General features: G+C 38.5%; 1 protein-coding gene across 1 annotated transcript in view; it reads right to left on the reverse strand.

Moving 5' to 3' along the window:
* Nucleotides 1-9049: 9049 nt before the first annotated feature.
* The window catches only part of LOC124798966, a 232317-nt gene continuing 221025 nt past the window's right edge, over nt 9050-20341 (reverse strand). Inside the window, exons 9-10 of the mRNA XM_047262501.1 lie at nt 20008-20140; nt 9050-9673 (exon numbers count right to left, since the gene is read on the reverse strand). Of these exons, the coding sequence (XP_047118457.1) occupies nt 9625-9673; nt 20008-20140 (182 nt within the window). The 3' untranslated portion in view covers nt 9050-9624. The remainder of the gene's footprint in view (nt 9674-20007; nt 20141-20341) is intronic.

Below are 20341 nucleotides of genomic sequence, written 5' to 3' on the forward strand. Positions count from 1 at the left end.
ATTTTGGGTGGCACTGAGGAGGTCATACTGTTTGAGATACTTCATTATGTTTTTGTTCATGAGATCTATGATAGATTATAGTGAGAAGAGGGGCTCACTCACCCACAAATTCAGTATAGAATCTGACAGGGATTCCATTGGGGCCGGAGCTTTGTTCAATTGTAACTATTTCAGGTGTTGCTCAACACCACAACTCTCATATTTATTTCACTCAACTTTTCTGTGGTATGAGAATTAAATTGGGACAGTTCTCCTGGGTTGTCCTTTGTAAAGGAAGATTTGAAAATGGAGAAACATTTTAGCTTTAGTTTCGCCACCCTCAGTTTCAGTTTCTGTCTCATTCACTAGGGACTGGCCACAAACTCTGGTGCCTTTACATATGACCAGAATTTCTTTGGGTTCTGCAAAAGATCACTTGACGATATTCTCATACGGTAGTCATTGAAGGCATCACTTAGTGCTCTCTATACAATCAAATGTGTTTCATACAGCATCTCTCTGTCTATTGCCAGGGCTATCACAAGTTCTGGAAATCAGGGAATATCTGGGGGGGGGGGGGGGGGGAGAAGCACTGGAAAAACCTTATTTTTGTCTCACTGGATGAAATAGTTTGTTTACCGAGATGTCACACATCTTCACCGGCTGGACACAGCTGAATATGTGCGCCGCTTCCTTACTTCCTCATTCTTACTGCTTCTCCCGTTTCTACCACTCTTCTCAGTTTGGAGTCCACACTGTCATTACTTCTTATAGCACTCATGTATGCATAAGTTGTGTCCGAGTGATTGTGTGAATGTGCGTGCGCTCTCATTTTCTGACAAAGGATATGGCCAAAAATTTAGTTGTGAGAGTGTGATTATCATTTGTATGTGCCTATCTGTGGCTCATCGATCATCTTTACATTGAATTTCTACCTTTACTCATTAGTATTGATTCTCAGAGTATTTGTGCAAGTTATCTGTTGCATGGATTGATCACTGCGGTCTCATTTTATCAACATGGTGTCTGTGACACGTGAATAACTGGCCACATGAGTGGGCTTCCATGAAGGGTATCTCTAATGGATGGGGCCTGCTGATCTGCAGCCCACAGTTTCTCACTAATGTGCAAGCCCTGCCTGTCAGATCTAGCCCCCACTAATCAGCCCACAGACCTGGTCTGTTTGTGTGTAGTGTACCATGGCAAATTTTCATGGTTTATCCACGGACCCAGGACTGTTATGCTGCTCAGCAGGCGAGAGGCCATGGGCGATGGATTTCAGCAAGTGCAACTGTCTCGCTCCAAGTACAGTGTACAATTTTATAAACATTTTATTTATACTAGTACATTTTGGCACTTCAAAAGTGGTTTATATATTAGAATGTATGGATGATAAAGAGAGGAAAATTGTGGCGGTCACTGGCAGTTTGCATGTTATGTATTCATGTATTTGTTGGAAGAAAAATCACACAATACCTGTACAATAACAGACATTACATAGTGGGTAATAACCAACAGTAACAGATATAGTGGAACCAAAATTTTATTGGCGATCACCTATATTGTTGTTTTACACAATTCTTCCCCACTTTATACACATCTTTCAAGGGGCCTATTTTTTTTCTGAGGTTATTTCTGAAATCAGTGAAGGTCTTGTAAATCTGTCTTGTGACACCAAAAAAATGCATATTTTTGTCACAAAATGTGTTTCATTTTATTGAAATAAAATAACAACAGTGGCCTTAATGAAACACATATACCATTTGGTTTGCTTTCTTTATCTAAAACCAGTTCATTACAAAAGATGTTGACGTTAGTACCTAAGATTTTTGCTCATGTTTAGAAATACACAAGTCCTTATATTTTTTGTCAACTTATGGCTTTGCTTACCCTTGAGATCTCTAAATTTATCTGGAAATCAGGTAAATATCAGGGAATTTCACTTCAGGAAATTTGTGGTAGTCCTGTATAGCCCTATGCTTTATTTTAAGCCTGTTATGCAGTAATCTCCGTTTCTTTAGAAGTTTCTTTACAGTGACTGTACACCATGGAGGTCCCTCCTATTATAGACTGTTCTACTGGATACGTATCTATTCATTGCATAGTCAACTATTCTTTTAAACTCGAGCCAGATTTACTCTGCATGTCTCTGACCTGTGCTGAAAGTTTCAAGATCCTCATTGAGATATGACACTACTGATTTTTATCTAGTTTACTGAACATACATTTCTTTCTGCTTATTTTAGATGTCCTTTATACTTCGGTACTCATTGTCGCCGCAACTGCATCATGGCCACCAATGCCAGTTTCGAAGTGGACATCTTCAAAGACGTTAGGTTTGTTTGTTGCCATTAGATCCAATATGTTTCTGTCATGAGTGGAGTCCGTAACTATCTGTTCTAGGTAGTTTTCAGAGGAAGCATTTAGTCAAATTTTACAGGCTGCCTTATCATACCCACCACTAACAAAACTGTAATTTTCCCTATTAATTGTGGGATAATTAAAGTCTGCATTCATGATTACAGTATGACGGGGGAATTTGTGTACAAGTGAACTGAATTTTCTCTAAAGTGTTCAGTTATACTGATGGGTGTTAGAAGTATCTAATTATCGTTTTATGTCCACCCCTGATACCGAGTCTCGCCCTATCAAACTCACATGAAACTTCAGTTTCTATCTCAGTGGATTTGCGTCTCTTATCTACTGCAACAAATATACCTCTTCCCTTTCCTAATTGCCTATTCTTTCAATATACACTTAAATTTTCCCAAAAATCTCAGTGCTATCAGTTTCAGGTTTCAACCAGCTTTATGTATCTAGTGTTACGTATATCCAGTGCTTTTCATGAGTGCTTCTAACTCTGGCACTTTGTTGTGAATGCTTTGGCAGTTTACTATTAGGATTTTAATACTTTCATCTGTAAAAGACACTGCATTCAATCTTACCCTGATACTTCTGGGTTTTCTACACTTATCATTTTCTGGATTGGATAGAGGGTTGCCTAATCTAAAGACCCTTGTGTGCACACCACACACAGTCAGCTACCTGAGTAGCACACCTGAGCTATTAGGGGGACCCTACAGTTTTCAACCGTATGGCACAAGTCCAGGAAGTTGCGGCCTAGCCCGTCACAGAATCTTTGAAGTCTCTGATTCAGTCATTCCACTCAACTCAGAATGAGAGGGCCATGAACAGTTCTGGGGTCAGTGCTGCAAATTGTGAGCTTCATTTAAACTCCATGCACAAGGCTGGTATTCTCAACCTTCTCTGCCAGTTGCTGGAAAGACCCAAGAATGACCTCAGAGGCATCATTTGTTCCAATGTTCACCACAATCTGCAGTTAGTTGCACCCTAAAGGGTGGAAATGAACACGTAGAAAGGTGACATATTGAGTTGAGAAGAACTAGATGGATTTTGGAGAAGGTGTTTTAGAGTATAGAGAGAGGAGCAAAAATTGTCTCAAAATGTCATCAATGAATATGAATCATTTGCGGGGTTGTGTGTGTTGACTGGACAGGAAGGTTCCTCCAGAGGACCATAACTACGAGACCATAGATAGGATGACGTATTTTGAGTGCTCATGGCAGTATCTCAGATTTGTTTAGAGAGTTGTCCTTCAAAAGTGAAATAATTGCCAGTCAGGAAGTGGTTGCCTAGGAGGATTTAGAAAAAGGTGGTGGGTTTAGCATCAAGACAACATTGGGAAAGTCTTGCAGCTGTGGACATAGGGAACGTTCGTGTGTTAGAACATTCACTGCATCCACAGTGGCCAACAAGGAGCTTTGTATCCAGTCATAATGGGATGATCATTAGGGAAACTTGTGGGCGTGAGTTTGTGGAGTCTGGGAAGTAAGTAACAGGCAGTAATACAGGGAGCAGTTTGTGTGAGGAGGGAGATAGCTTCATCCCAAAACCTGACATCTGAATCTAAGTGGATCATGGTCATTAGGTTTACACACAGAAGTGTTGGAAAGTTGACGGTAGTCTGTAGCCACAGTTAACAACAATTCATAACCACTGTGGGAAGCATGATAAGGTCTGGATTGGTTGTTAGGTTATTAATAGCTGTGTGCTCCATAGGAGTGATGTAGGACTTCCTGAGGAGAAATTGGGAAAGGAAGGTGAGGTCAGGTTAGAAGTGATGAATTTCTGAAAGATTATTAGGAGTCTGGATGCAAGAGGAGGTGGATCACTGTTGGAGGGTGGTTGGAACTCTCTTAAACAAGTTTCTATGTGATGTTTTGTGTGGCTATCGCCAGTGGGGTGTGTGGTGAAGAAATTTTTCCGCTGCAGGGAATGAGTAAAGGTAAGAAGGTCTGTTACAAGTTCTTCATGGTTAAGCTTAGGTTTTGGGCAGAAGATGAGGCCTTTTAAAAAGTACTGGGACTTTTGCAGGGCCAGTCTTTTGGCAAAATGGTTGTCAATTGTGTTATTGGTTGGCTTTTCAGGGGCAATATGTTTCAGGAATGGAGGAGAAGGAAGTTTTTTGGGAATGTTGGATAAGTCAGCAAGTCATGGTTGGGGAGCTATGATGGCTTTTTTTTGGGGGGGGGGGGGGGGGGGGGGAGGTGTTGGAACAGAGAAGTAGACTCTTTCTTGGCTATGGACCTTGCTGTTGGTGGGGAGGCTTGCGTGCCTCAGCGATACAGATGGCCGTACCGTAGGTGCAACCACAACGGAGGTGTATCTGTTGAGAGGCCAGACAAACGTGTGGTTCCTGAAGAGGGGCAGCAGCCTTTTCAGTAGTTGCAGGGGGCAACAGTCTGGATGATTGACTGATCTGGCCTTTTAACACTAACCAAAACGGCCCTGCTGTGCTGGTACTGTGAACGGCTGAAAGCAAGGGGAGACTACAAACGTAATTTTTCCCCGAGGGCATGCAGCTTTACTGTATGGTTAAATGACAATGGCGTCCTCTTGGGTAAAATATTCCAGAGGTAAAATAGTCCCCCATTCGGATCTCTGGGCAGGGGCTACTCAAGAGGACATCGTTATCAGGAGGAAGAAAACTGGCATTCTATGGATCGGAGTGTGGAATGTCAGATTCCTTAATTGGGCAGGTAGGTTAGAAAATTTAAAAAGGGAAATGGATAGGTTGAAGTTAGATATAGTGGGAATTAGTGAAGTTCGTTGTTAGGAGGAACAAGACTTTTGGTCAGGTGAACACAGGGTTATAAATACAAAATCAAATTAGGATAATGCAGGAGTAGGTTTAATAAGGAATAGGAAAATAGGAATGCAGGTAAGCTACTACAAACAGCATAGTGAATTCATTATTGTGGCCAAGATAGACACGAAGCCCACACCTACTACAGTAGTACAAGTTTATATGCCAACTAGTTCTGCAGATGACGAAGAAATTGATGAAATGTATGATGAGATAAAATAAATTATTCAGATAGTGAAGGGAGACAAAAATTTAGTAGGCATGGGTGACTGGAATTCAATAGTAGGAAAAGGAAGAGAAGGAAACGTAGTAGGTGAATATGGATTGGGTCTAAGAAATGAAAGCGGAAGCCGCCTGGTAGAATTTTGCACAGAGCATAACTTAATCATAGCTAACACTTGGTTCAAGAATCATGAAAGTAGGTTGTATACCCTGGAGATTCTAAAAGGTTTCAGATAGATTATATAATGGTAAGACAGAGATTTAGGAACCAGATTTTAAACTGTAAAACATTTCCAGGGGCAGATGTGAACTCTGACCACAATCTATTGGCTATGAACTGTAGATTAAAACTGAAGAAACTGCAAAAAGGTGGGAATTTATGGAGATGGCACCTAGATAAACTGACTAAACCAGAGGTTGTACAGAGTTTCAGGGAGAGCATAAGGGAACAATTGACAGGAATGGGGGAAAGAAATACATTAGAAGAAGAATGGGTAGCTTTGAGGGATGAAGTAGTGAAGGCAGCAGAGGATCAAGTAGGTAAAAAGACAAGAGCTAGTAGAAATTCTTGGGTAACAGAAGAAATAGAGAATTTAATTGATGAAAGGAGAAAATATAAAAATGCAGTAAATGAAGTAGGCAAAAAGGAATACAAACGTGTCAAAAATGAGATCGACAGGAAGTGCAAATTGGCTACGCAGGGATGGCTAGAGGACAAATGTAAGGATGTAGAGGCTTATCTCACTAGGCGTGAGATAGATACTGCCTACAGGAAAATTAAAGAGACCTTTGAAGAAAAGAGAACCACTTGTATGAATATCAAGAGCTCGGATGGAAGCCCAGTTCTAAGCAAAGAAGGGAAAGCAGAAAGATGGAAGGAGTATATAGAGCGTCTATACAAGGGCAATATTCTTGAGGACAATATTATGGAAATGGAAGAGGATGTAGATGAAGAGAAAATGAGGGATGTGATACTGTGTGAAGGGTCTCACAGAGCCCTGAAAGACCTGAGTCAAAACAAGGCCCCAAAGTAGACAACATTCCATTAGAACTACTGACAGCCTTGGAAGAGCCAGGCCTAACTAAACTCTACCATCTAGTGAGCAAGATGTATGAGACAGGTGAAATACCCTCAGACTTCAAGAAGAATATAATAATTCCAATCCCAAAGAAAGCAGGTATTGACAAATGTGAAAATTACCGAACTATCAGTTTAATAAGTCATGGCTGCAAAATACTAACGCAAATTCTTTACAGACGAATTGAAAAACTGGGGAAGACCAGTTTGGATTCCGTAGAAATATTGGAACACGTGAGGCAATACTGACCCTACGACTTATCTCAGAAGCTAGATTAAGGAAAGACAAACCTACGTTTCTAGCATTTGTAGCCTTAGAGAAGGTTTTTGACAGTGTGAGTGGAATACTCTCTTTCAAATTCTGAAGGTGGCAGTGGTAAAATACAGGGAGCAAAAGGCTATTTACAATTTATACAGAAACCAGATGGCAGTTATAAGAGTCGAGGGACATGAAAGGGGGGAAGCAGTGGTTGGGAAGGGAGTGAGACAGGGCAATAGCCTCTCCTCGAAGTTATTCAATGTGTATATTGAGCAAGCAGTAAAGGAAACAAAAGAAAAATTCGGAGTAGGTATCAAAATCCATGGAAAAGAAATAAAAACTTTGAGGTTCGCCGATGACACTGTAATTCTGTCAGAGACAGCAAAGGACTTGGAAGAGCAGTTGAACAGAATGGACAGTTTCTTGAAAGGAGGATATAAGATGAACATCAACAAAAGAAAAATGACGATAATGGAATGTAGCCGAATTAAGTCGGGTGATGCTGAGGGAATTAGATTAGGAAACGAGACACTTAAAGTAGTAAAGGAGTTTTGCTATTTGGGGAGCAAAATAACTGATGATGGTCGAAGTAGAGAGGATATAAAATGTAGACTGGCAATGGTAAGGAAAGCATTTCTGAAGAAGAGAAATTTGTTAACATCGAGTATAGATTTAAGTGTCAGGAAGTCGTTTCTGAAAGTATTTGTATGGAGTGTAGCCATACATGGAAGTGAAACGTGGACCATAAATAGTTTGGACAAGAAGAGAATAGAAGCTTTCGAAATGTGGTGTTACAGCAGAATGCTGAAGATTAGATGGGTAGATCACATAACTAATGAGGAGGTATTGAATGGGATTGGGGAGAAGAGGAGTTTGTGGCACAACTTGACTAGAAGAAGGGATCGGTTGGTAGGACATGTTCTGAGGCATCAAGGAATCATCAATTTAGTATTGGAGGGCAGTGTGGAGGGTAATAATCGTAGGGGGAGACCAAGAGATGAATACACTAAGCAGATTCAGAAGGATGTAGGTTGCAGTAGGTAGTGGGAGATGAAGAAGCTTGCACAGGATAGAGTAGCATGGAGAGCTGCGTCAAACCAGTCTCAGGAATGAAGACCACAATAACAACAACAACAACAGCATCATGTAATCTCATGCAAATTTAAGACAGAAATAGCCTGGATCTCTTCTTCAAGTGGTGCTGTTCCAAGTGTCCAAAGGCAAGAGTTTCTATTTCAGTTATGGCATTGATTAAGTTGTGGTCATGCTGTAAAAAGGTTTCTGTGAAAGGTGTTGAGGCTGTCAATTAAAGTTTGAGCTTGGATTGTGTAATTATGAAGGACCAGATTGCCGAGGGTGAGAGCCTAAAGGGATTTCAAAGGGTGAAGGTTCTTAGGGTAGAAAGCCCAAGATGACAGTTTTAATGCTAAGTCCACTCAGTAAGATACCACACGCCAGACAAGATTACAGAAAAATTATGCAAGACTGGCGTTCTGCTAGGGCAAATAAGCTTTTTGGAATTGGGAGAGGTAGAATGAGCAGGAGTTCATGGTTGGATGGTCGAGAGACAATAGGAGTGACTGAAAAACTATTTCAAAATAAGGATCTGAAAACGTATGGTCTAAGTGTCATGACAGAAATAAATGATAGGTGTCGTAGAGAGAGCTGTTTGGGATGCTACAAGAAAGGTCAGGAAATGTTTCAAAGAATCAGGAAGTAGTTGGCTTGATCGTACATAAATATTTTCAATTGCAATCTGCTTTAGTTGAGAGTTTTCCTTTCCCTTATGTTACTTGGTGTTTGTGTGTCAGCGATGAGACGTCAAGCCCCCAGGAAATATCGTCGTTTAACTTTTAGTCTGTATTTGTTTCATCCATAATACATTTAGTTTGGAGTGTAGCACACGTTGACTCACCACTCTTATCCTTGTGTGATGGTGAGCAGCCCAGCAACATTCATTCTCCATAAACTGAGTCATAATTATTGTTGCCTTATAGGTATTAAGATCTACCTTGTGTGAATGGACATCAAGATCTACTCCACTTGGTTTCCTTAATCCTCTTTAGATGCAGTTAAGGGCTTGACATACTTTTCTTACTCTGAGCTTCATGTAACCCAAGTTTCTTTCATACACTTGAAACATAATTATGCTTTTCTTTAGCATATTGACACTGGTAAAAGAAAAATAATTATTGTAACCCTGAATTTTCGAAACAGAAACTTGAAAAAATCTGTTAGTTCTACAAGTAAACACCCCTGTCATCTTCAGGAAAGATCAATGAGAACTCAATTCCAGTAATAAACATCATATGAGTTATGTAATGAGGAGTAATAAAACATCACATACTATTCCATTTACTTTTTATTGGAAGTAAATTATTTTTCACTTTTACTGAAAGACAAAATTCAAACTATCACTTGCGCAGTTTGTAATACATAGTAATTACATGGTGTGCTTTTCTTTTATGCCCATTAACAATTTATCATGACAGTGACTCTGGTACATTCCTGCTACAATATACAGAGAATTCTAATTGGTATCTTTTTGTCTTCTGCCACAAAATTAAATATTTAAAATGTTACATTTGTTTTATTTGGTATAATGCCTATATATAATACACCTTATTTTCATTAAAATGTTAAAACCTATGTACAACAGTCTACTATTTTCAAATAGAAAAACTTTTTACATAATTACAAAAACTTAACAGAATTAAAGGACACACAAAAAGTCATTTAAAGCTACAGAATTATCTGTTATTTTGTCTAACTCGTTAAATATTTGGCAGCATTTGCATTATATATTTCACACATGAATGCAAAAGGTCAAGCTTCTCTTTAGGATATCACACTTGCTAGTAACTATGTTTCATGGTGTGATTAATCAGATCGTCTTTGTGGAGTACTGAGATATTTTTGTCAGCCATTGAATTTGTCCAGATCATCACAAGATTTTGATTTGTTGGCTCTGTAAAAGATGAAAATCACTCAGCTGCATAAACTTTTAAATACTACAAGATAAAATGCTTTGTAAGATGAAAATAGAGGACCAAAGACTTAGACACTGGATATGTTTAAAACTTGTTGAGAAGGTAATGCAACACAAGATGAAATAATTATTCACTCACCTTACATTTAATCGTACACTTAAAACATAGCAAAATGGTTCTGACCCACCTGCTACCATTCTACTACTTTGAATAATATTCTTTTCCAAATGTATGTACTAATTTAATCATTGTCAATTTGCATGATATAATTAGTTTTACAGAAAAATTCTTTATTTGAAATAAATCAGTAATTGAACTTGGCCCAAATTTTATTTGAAAGTAGGGAATGTACCATGTAGGTATACAGTGTATCATACAAATAGCACCTTCAGCTTTAATCTTGGGTGGTTGTAAATGATGTGCAGCTACTCAGGGAGGTCCATTGTGAGCTATAGTTATCATATGGCAATGAAACTTGGTAGTTATGCTAATGCACTAATACGGAACCAATTTATGCTGGAAAAAACTTAGTTCCGATTGTGGTCTCCAGGTGCAAATCAGGTGCTGTACACTGTTTGTATGATACTATGACATCCACATTGTCATTTGACAAACCATGACATGAATGAACAATATGGCTATTGAAAAGGAAGACTATGTGCTGATAGAGAAACTCTTATGTTAACAGCAGTAATTACCATACGTGTGAGAGTATTACGGACTGAAAGATCTGAGGAGAGGCCCGATCCCATTAAATGGTTTAAAGAAGATTGTAATAAAATTCAGAAATGCAGGTGGGCTTAGTGTGGCACCTGGAAGAGAAAGGCATCCTATCCTGGCAGAAATTATTGATGACATTGCAGTTGCTGTTGCATGCAGCATGTGCCCTTGGTGGTGCTAGTGTTCGTGCAGTGTCACGAGACTTGTTCATTCCATAGTGAACAGTAATGAATGTTCTGTGGTCTGTCTTATGGTACACTGGTACCCTTACAAGATTCATATGATGCAGCAACTGAAACCTTACGATCCACATCAATGTTCTGAATGTGCTCTTTGGTTGCTGGCATGGATCAAAGTTGCTTATATGTGGCTGGGCATTAATCTATGGAATGATGAGACACATTTTACACTGCGGGGTGCAGCGAATATACAAAACTGCCAACTTTGGGTACTGTTGGACTGTGCTGTGCATGAAGAGCCACTACACTCATTGAATGTGACTGGTGTGGATTCACAAGCACCTTTATTCCCTGTCTGTTTGTCTTTGAAGTCAGGTGTAACGTGAAGTCTGCATGTTATTGAAACGTCCTTGTGCAGCACCTGATTCATACTTTGGAAGAGTGCAACTATGGGGAAACCACTGTTTTCATGGAATATGGGACAACACCTCATGTCGTGTGCCCGGTAAAAAATCTGCTCAACACAACCTTCCACAAACCTGTTATTTCCAGAGGTTTCCCAAATGCATAGCCAGAGCCAGCAAGATCACCTGATTTGAAACCATGTGACTTTTGGCTCTGGGGATATCTGAAACAACACATTTACCATGGACATATTTGGTCTCTAACCGGTATAAACGTCAGTGTACAGGTGCTCAGATTCCACTGGAATTGCTAGGAGCAACTGTTGGTCATTTCGTTTTATGGATGCAGCATGCTGTTGATGTCTTCAGTGCTTTTCCCAATGCATGAGATGTGGAAACAATCACAGAGCTGGAATAGCATGTGTGACCAAAAATTGGAACTAATTTTTTTTTTCAGCGTAAATTGATTCCATATTAATGCACTAGAATACCTACAAAGTTTCACTGCCATATGGTAATTACAGCCCACACTGGACTTCTGTGAGTAGCTGCTCTTTAATTATAACCACCTGTTATTTTTCTAATCATCTAAAATACATTTAAAACAAATTATTGTTGGATTGAAAAGACTGACAACACTATAAATATTCACCGTGCACTATTATGAACCAAAATGTAATTATCGAACTCACAAAATATAATTATACCAGACACTGTGTACTACACCACGAGCACATATAGATGTTGACTCTGAAATTATTGGTATATCTGAACACTTCTTAAATAAGGAGATAATTCAGAGGCTTCCTGTACCAGGATACAGGTTGGCTGGCAGCTTTTCGAAGAGTTCTTTGCGGTTTGGGGGGAGTAGCCATATATGTGAAAAATGGCATCCCATTTGAGTCAATTGATGTTTCAAAGTACTGCACTGAAAAGGTGTTTGAATGTTGAGCAGGTGTGGTAAAATTTAACGGAGTTAAACTTCTAACTGTTGTTATTTATAGATCCCCAGACTCCGATTTCACAACATTTTTGCTAAAGCTAGAGGAGGTTCTTGGTTCACTTTATAGGAAATACAAAAAGTTAGTTATATGTGGGGACTTCAATATTAATTGTATAAGTGATTGTGCAAGGAAGAGGATGCTGGTAGACCTCCTTAATTCATATAATCTTATGCAAACCGTATTCTTTCCAACCAGAGTGCAAGGGAACAGTAGAATAACCACAGACAACATTTTTGTTCATTCCTCATTACTAGAAGGGCATTCTGTTAGTAAAAAGGTGAATGGCCTTTCAGATCATGATGCACCAATTTTAACTCTAAAAGATTTTTGTGCTGCAACACGTGTTAAATATAGTCATCAGCTGTTTAGGAAAGCTGAACCAGTTGCTGTAGAGACCTTTGTAAACCTTATCAAGGAACAAGAGTGGCAAGATGTTTATAGCGCTGATACAGTAGACGATAAATATAATGCTTTTCTCAAGACTTTTCTCGTGCTCTTTGAAAGTTGCTTTCCGTTAGAACGTTCAAAACAGGGTACTAGCACAAACAGGCAGCCTGGGTGGCTGACTAGAGGGATAAGAATATCTTGTAGAACAATGTGGCAATTATATCAAAACGTTAGAAACGGTCAAAATCTAAATGCAGCAGACCATTACAAACAGTATTGTAAGGTGCTTCAAAATGTTATTAGGAAGGCAAAAAGTATGTGGTATGCAGATAGAATGGCTAAGTCTCAGGATAAAATTAAAACCATATGGTCAGTCGTAAAGGAAGTGGCTGGTCTGCAGTGACAGGTCAAGGATATAGAATCGGTGCATAGTGGGAAAGTCCGTGTTACTGATAAGTCACGTATATGTACAGTATTTAATAATCACTTTCTGAATATAGCAGGTGAACTAAATAGAAACCTATCCCAAGGGAATCATATAGCGCTCTTAGAAGAAAGTGTTCCGAGACTGTTACCTGAAATGCTCCTCCATGATACTGACAAGAGGGAGACTGAGTTAATAATTAAATCACTAAAGACCAAGAACTCTCATGGATATGACGGGGTATCTAGCAGAATACTGAAGTATTGTTCTATGTATGTTAGCCCAGTACTTAGCCATATATGTAACTTTTCCTTTAGGAGTGGTCGGTTTCCTGACCGATTAAAGTACTCGGTAGTGAAGCCACTGTATAAAAAGGGAGACGGGGATAATGTTGACAATTTTAGACCTATATCTATGCCATCAGTGTTTGCTAAAGTTATTGAGAAGGTTGTATATACAAGGTTACTGGAGCATTTAAATTCACATAATTTGCTGTCAAATGTTCAGTTTGGTTTTAGAAATGGTTTAACAACTGAAAATGCTATATTCTCTTCTCTCTGTGAGGTTTTGGATGGATTAAATAAAAGGTTGCGAACGCTAGGTGTTTTCTTTGATTTAATGAAGGCTTTTGACTGTGTTGACCACAAAATATTACTGCAGAAGTTGGACCATTATGGAGTAAGGGGAGTAGCTTACAATTGGTTCGCCTCTTACTTTAAGAACAGAAAGCAGAAGGTAATTCTCCGCAATATCGAGAGTGGTAGTGATGTTCAGTCCCAATGGGGCACTGTTAAGTGGGGAGTTCCCCAAGGGTCGGTGCTTGGGCCACTGCTGTTTCTTATTTATATAAATGATATGCCTTCTAGTATTACAGGTGTTCAAAAGTATTTCTGTTTGCTGATGACCCAGCTTGATAGTGAAGGATCTGGTGCGTAATATTGAAACAGTATCAAATAATGTAGTTCATGAAATAAGTTCGTGGCTTGTGGAAAATAATTTGATGCTTAATCACAGTAAGACTCAGTTTTTACAGTTTCTAACTCACAATTCAACAAGAACCGATATTTTGATCAGACAGAATTGGCATATTATAAGCGTGACAGAACAGCTCAAGTTCCTAGGCATTCAGATAGATAGTAAGCTGTTGTGGAAAGCCCATGTCCAGGATCTTGTTCAGAACTAAATGCTGCTTTATTTACCATTAGAACAATACCTGAAATAAGTGACACTTCAACACGAAAAGTAGTCTACTTCGCATATTTTCATACGCTTATGTCGTATGGTATTATTTTTTGGGGTAATTCTTCTTATTCAAAACGGGTATTTTTGGCTCAAAAACGGGCTGTTCGAGCTATATGAGGTGTAAGTTCAAGAACCTCTTGTCGACCCGTATTCAATAGTCTGGGAATTCTGACATTGCCCTCACAGTATATATTTTCTTTAATGTCATTTGTTGTTAGCAATATTAGCCTATTCCCAAGAGTTAGCAGCTTTCACTCAGTTAATACTAGGCAGAAATGCAGTCTGCATGTGGAATGCACTTCCTTGACTCTTGTGCAGAAAGGAGTGCAGTATTCTGCTGCGTCCATTTTCAATAAGCTACCACAAGAACTCAAAAATCTTAGCAGTAGCCCAAACTCTTAAGTCTAAACTGAAGAGTTTCCTCATGGCTCACTCCTTCTATTCTGTCGAGGAGCTCCTGGAAGAGCTAAAAAATTAAGCAAATTCCAGTGTTACATTGTTGATTTTCTTTATTTAAACTTACGACTTGTCACCTGAATATGTATTTTTATATTTCATTTTATCTGTTTCTAATATCGTGTTATAATTTCATGTATTGACTCGTTCCATGACCATGGAGACTTCTCCTTAATTTGGTCCCACGGAACAATAAATAAAGAAATAAATAAATAGTCGTGTCCAGTATGCATACAGTTTACATCTCTTGAAAGTTGGCAAATATAATTCAACCAGTTAACACCTAGATTTAGCCATTCACTCTGGCAGTGAATGTTTATTAGAGTGAATTATTATGCTGATAGTCATAAGCTCATGAACTGTGACAATCAAATATTTCTGTGAACTTTGCGCAGTTTGAACTCTGAACATGCAATTAGTGTTATGTGAAAGTAATATGATGAGGGACACTAGTAATGAACTTCTTCCAGAGCTAGCACTTAATGATTGTATTACTGTCTGACATAAGTTATTAGAATTGTTTGCTTTGTTGATTAAATGATAAACAGTTAACTGATAATTGTATGAGGGACATTACGAAGAAGTGGTCATAGCTCAGTGGTGATTAAAATCATAACAAGTATGTCCCCTAAGTAACTTAGAACCCATGGTGTTGTGTTTGTTGTTTCTTATTGTTTTTCAGTGTAGTTAATAAACTGTCTGAACAATTTTTAGCAAGAAATTGCGAGATTTAAGGTACTGCCAAGGAAGAATCTACACTCATGTAAATACCCTTACACACTTTGTTGTGTAGAACCTATCAAAGGACAATATTAATGGATGTGGAACAGGCCAAGGTGTACATTAATAGGAAATAAGAATGTGTCAATGGTCTATTATAGAATGGATTCACAATTAACCATCACTAATTTTGATACTAAATTTAGCAGGAAGATTGCAACTTTGAAAGGGAAATAAATTAGTTGCTGCTTTCACAGTCATTTTAAGTAGTAACTGTTCCTCCAAGTTCTTCCTATGCCATATTTATCCAAGTACTAGTACATTTATAATTGCCAAAGGATAGGCATTTTATACATACTGTACGAATAGGGGCTAGGTCATAAACCTGTGCAATGAGAGATTTTTTGATCTGTGCTGTGACTCTTACATATTTCTCATCTACGAGCTACAAGAACACACAGCTACACAGATTATAACAACAGAATGTTTGCTCCATGTGAAAAACAAAATCAATTCCCACAAAGAAGTGGGGGGGGGGGGGGGGGGGGGTGTGTCTGACATGAGTATCTGAATGAGCCATTACAGTTTTTATGATATTCAGGTAGAGTAAGACCTAAGAATAACAATACTATCTTCATCCACTCCTTGCCAGACATTTCCATAATGAAGGTATATGCATACAGCCACTTTTATGGGAATTCCCTTTGTCTGCCACCAATGTTAGCTACAGTAGAATGGTGTCACACCAGTAATGGATTCAGTGTACTATCATGTGGTGTTTAAAAATCACTTTCTCTTTTTCATAGGTGGAGTTTAGCAGTAAATCCATGTCTGCGAGTTGCTGGTTAACATTCGGCAACAGAGTTTCTTATTTTTGTTTACACTACCAAAAGATGAAGTTGTATGCTATACAAGGAAGATGAGTGGTTTACTATCTCTACTACACTAATGTCTTTAGATATTCCACACTAAATGAACTGTGGAAGGGAATCAGCTCTAAATTTTTTAAAGGACCGATTCCGATATTTTCTCGAAGTGAATTAGGGAAATCACAGAAAAACTAAACCTAGATGAATGGTTTAGAAATCAACACCCAGCTCTCTTCAAGGCAAAATCAGTCTCTTACGCTGTGAACCACTTCATCCAATAGAAGTGATGTAGAGAATGAACTTTTACCACATGTAGTTTGAAACGCATATAGTGAGACAAGTCCCCTACAATGTCACTACAAATATCATCACAATATTGTTCTTCAGCTTCTCTGAGAAAAATTCATGTCAAAATATGAGGCACATTGAATAAGTACGGCAATAATTTTTTTTTTGAAAACAGGTTGCCTTTATCAGGAGTACAGTACACCACACTATTCCCCACACTTTTGGCTACAAAGTCCTGTTTACCGACATAATCTCCATTCAGTGTGATGACCTCATGCCTCCTTTGGGAGGACCTGTATGCCCACATGGTACTACTCTATTGGCCAGCGTCTTGCTGCATCAATAATCTCTCCACCATCCATGTACTGCTTCCCATGGAGCACATCCTTCACTGAGCCAAACCGATGGCAGTCAGAAGGTGGGAGATCTGGGCTCTATGGTGAATGAGAAAGTGTAGTTAAATGAAGCTCTGTGACCTCCCCTCAGGTGTGCAGACTTGTATAAGGCCTTGCATTGTCATGGAGAAGAAGAAGTTCGTTCACTTTTTCATGATGATAAACATGATGGAAGTTGTTTCTTCAACTTCCTGAGGGTAGCACATTATACTTCAGAGTTGAACATTGCTCCATGAGGCAGGAAATCAAACATAATAACCCTTTCAGAGTCCTGGAAGACCATGCCACTACTTTACCATCAGAGGGTGTGGCTTTGAACTTTTTCTTAGGAGGAAATGGACTGCTGTTTTGATTCCAGTTTGAAGTGATGAACCCATATTTCATCACCTGTGCCAATGTTTGACAAAAAAGTTTCATGGTAGGCTTTGTAACACACAAGCTATTCTGCATGTATGGTCCTTCGTTGCTGTTCATGGTCCTTTGGTAGGTGACAAGGAACCCAGCAAGCAAACACCTTTGAGTATGCCAAGTGGTGGATGAGTGTGTCAGCACCACCAACAGACACATCCATTTCAGCAATGTCTCTGTTTGTGATCCATCAGTCACCTCAAATTAGACTGTCTGCATGCCTCAACACTGCACGAGTCACTACTGAGTGCAGCCAGCCAGCTTGCGGGAAATAGGAGAGATTTGCGTGACCTTGTCGCACTGATGACAGACGTCTCGCCCAATGACTCAACATGCTTTTGTTCACTGCCATGACTCTGCAGACATTCTGCAAGCACTTATGAATATCCACAATGCTCTGTTTTTCTGCCAAAAAGAAATTAAATGACAGCTCTCTGCTTGGAATGCACCTCCATTACAGATGTCATCGTGAAGGCTACATGTAGTGCCACCACCTGTTGGAAGTTCATAAAGCTGTAGAGGCTGAAACAGGAATATTCCAAGAGGCTGAGAAAAAAGAATGTGTTACGTTACTTATTGAACGACCTTTTTAAATCCTCGGTGAGTGGCTGGATGTCAGTGTCCAACAGGTACACTATCATGGCGACTATGTTGCCACGTCAGGTGCACTGATGAACTGTTTCTGTGGAGCTGCTGTGACACTTTTATGTCCCCCACCCCTCAAGATCTGCTTCTATAACCTTGGTTCACACCCTGGGCTGGGGCACATCCAGAATATTGTCCCTCACCTGCCCCTCCCTCGCCAAGTTCCTCCATCTGCACCGCACAACCAGGAATCCATGCTGGCAATATTTCTGCTATTGCTCCTTGTACCCTCAAAGACAGTTCATAGTTGAACATGCCTCAAACGCCAATTTTGAGATTGGTCTTATCCTCATGATGATTTTCAATGAAGTCTTATGATTTCTGGTATGAAAATAAGGTTCCATCCATTCAGGAAGGGAGCCAGTAATACTATAATATTTTACTTTTACAAACAGAATTTTATTTTCCAGGCAATCAAAGGTAAGATCCTATTATACATCAAGAAAATGGTTTTTGCTGCTCAGCTCTGCCACAGATTTTTTGTCAGGTCATATAGGACTGACTTTATAAAGAAAATTGACACTAATTACAGATGTGATTTTCTTATTTCTGTATTTATAAACAGATGTCAGTACTCTGTATTCCTCTATCACAGAAGATGCCACGTATCACTAATGTATTACAAAGGTAGCTTGAGAGTAATCCTCTTTAGTTAGCATGTAACATGGCAGACTGGGATACCGCATCTCAATATCACTGATACCAGGACTAATGACTCTTTTGACCCTAAACTCACAAATTTTTCTTGCACATTCTGAGTGACTGTCAATCTGTCTATTTATATTTTCACTTGGTTATGAACTTTATCTTTACTTTGGAATTGTGTGGACAATTTTCTTCCACAAATTCATTTTTTTTTATAATGTAGGTTTACTTTCCTTAGAACATTCAAGAGATGTCCTGTTGTCAATAATTCCTGGGGTCAGAAATAATTCTTTATTTGCATCAGAGGTTTTACATACAACGGAATCCTCAGCACACAAAATCATCAGAAATATGTTAGTGATAAACTCTGTAGATTAATTAGTAAGTACTCATAATTAGAAAATTAGAACAGTCACCGTTTGAAGGACACTATTTGATTTAATTCCAGATGAAAACTTGGCACAACTTCAATTGTTTTAATGACAAACAATTTATTTCAATTCAGAACATTATACCATGTGAGAGACCTGTTATGAAATGGAAAATTGTTTGAGTAATGAAGTTTAGTAAATATATTGTTGTTGTGCTATGTAGCTTAATGTGGCATAAACCATACCGATTTGTCTTTGTGTGAAGTTTTCTGAACCAAGTTCTGCAGAGAGGTATGCAGGCAGTACAGAGCGATTCCGTCTTTGTAGAGAATGATAATTAGACAGTTTTTTGGAATAATGAAGGTAAGTGCTTTGTTCTAATGGTTTACTATGTCAAGATCAGTGCAGTTGTATGGAATTTGTTAATACAGTGAAAATGAATCTGGAGTTGTGTGTATGCCATTTCAGTAATTACAGTGTTATCCGCATATTCCTACACATATAATGAATCCATTAGAAAAATGCGATGCAACAAAGCAAAATCACTGTTTCCCCTATAACAATGGGCAGAATCTAAGAAAAGCAGTGTTTTACTGCAAAGAGCTCTAACTTTTGTAATATACTTTTAAGATCAGTTAGTGTCAAAAACATTTTTTTAATCTTTCATGAATTTAAAATTTTAGTGGGATGTTGTAAGTGCAAGATCATATTGCTCTGCTATAAGCATTATCATAGCCAGAAGAATTACAACTTCTTAGTGACGAAATTATTTTTATAATTTATTTTGTGACTTTTTTTTTCAACAAAAATAAGTCAGAGTGGTAAATTTAATGCCTATTTAATTTACTGTTCATACCAAGTGTAATATTTGCTGTTACTGTGTCATTAATGACTAAATTTTGTGGACAATGATTTTAATGTGTAATTATTCTGCCCAAAATTATTATCTGGGAACCTAATTTCATTTTTGTCACTATTTTTATTTGTTTGTACTTCTTATCACAGAAAACAATTTTTTTGTGGGATGCAAAGAAATTTCGTCTTTGTTCTTGTTGCAAGCTTATTTTACCTATATTTTGCAAAGGTATGAAACAAAGAAATGAAACAAGATCTGACCAGACAAACAAGTAGTTGGACGCAGTAAATATCTCATACCTGCGTTGTTGAGGATCCCTGCGACCAACATGCAATACCACCTCTCCAGACTTGATGTTTTTGAATACGTTAATAGCTTCTGCATGTGTCAAGCCCTGCAGTGGGTTTCCATTTACAGCAAGAATTTCATCTCCTGAAAATCAAAAAATGAAAATGATAAGTATCTCATCACACTACTGAAGAATGCCTTAAGTTCAGATGAGCTACGGTGAAATATAACACACTGGTGTTCCTTTTTAAAGATAATATTTTTAATCACAATGTCTAAACAATAAAGTTTCCATTTCTGTCATAGTACAGAATCGTGCATAAGTTGCCTCATTCCATTTTCTAG

The sequence above is a fragment of the Schistocerca piceifrons genome, chromosome 5, assembly GCF_021461385.2.
Source record: "Schistocerca piceifrons isolate TAMUIC-IGC-003096 chromosome 5, iqSchPice1.1, whole genome shotgun sequence".
Taxonomy (NCBI): Eukaryota; Metazoa; Arthropoda; class Insecta; order Orthoptera; family Acrididae; genus Schistocerca; species Schistocerca piceifrons.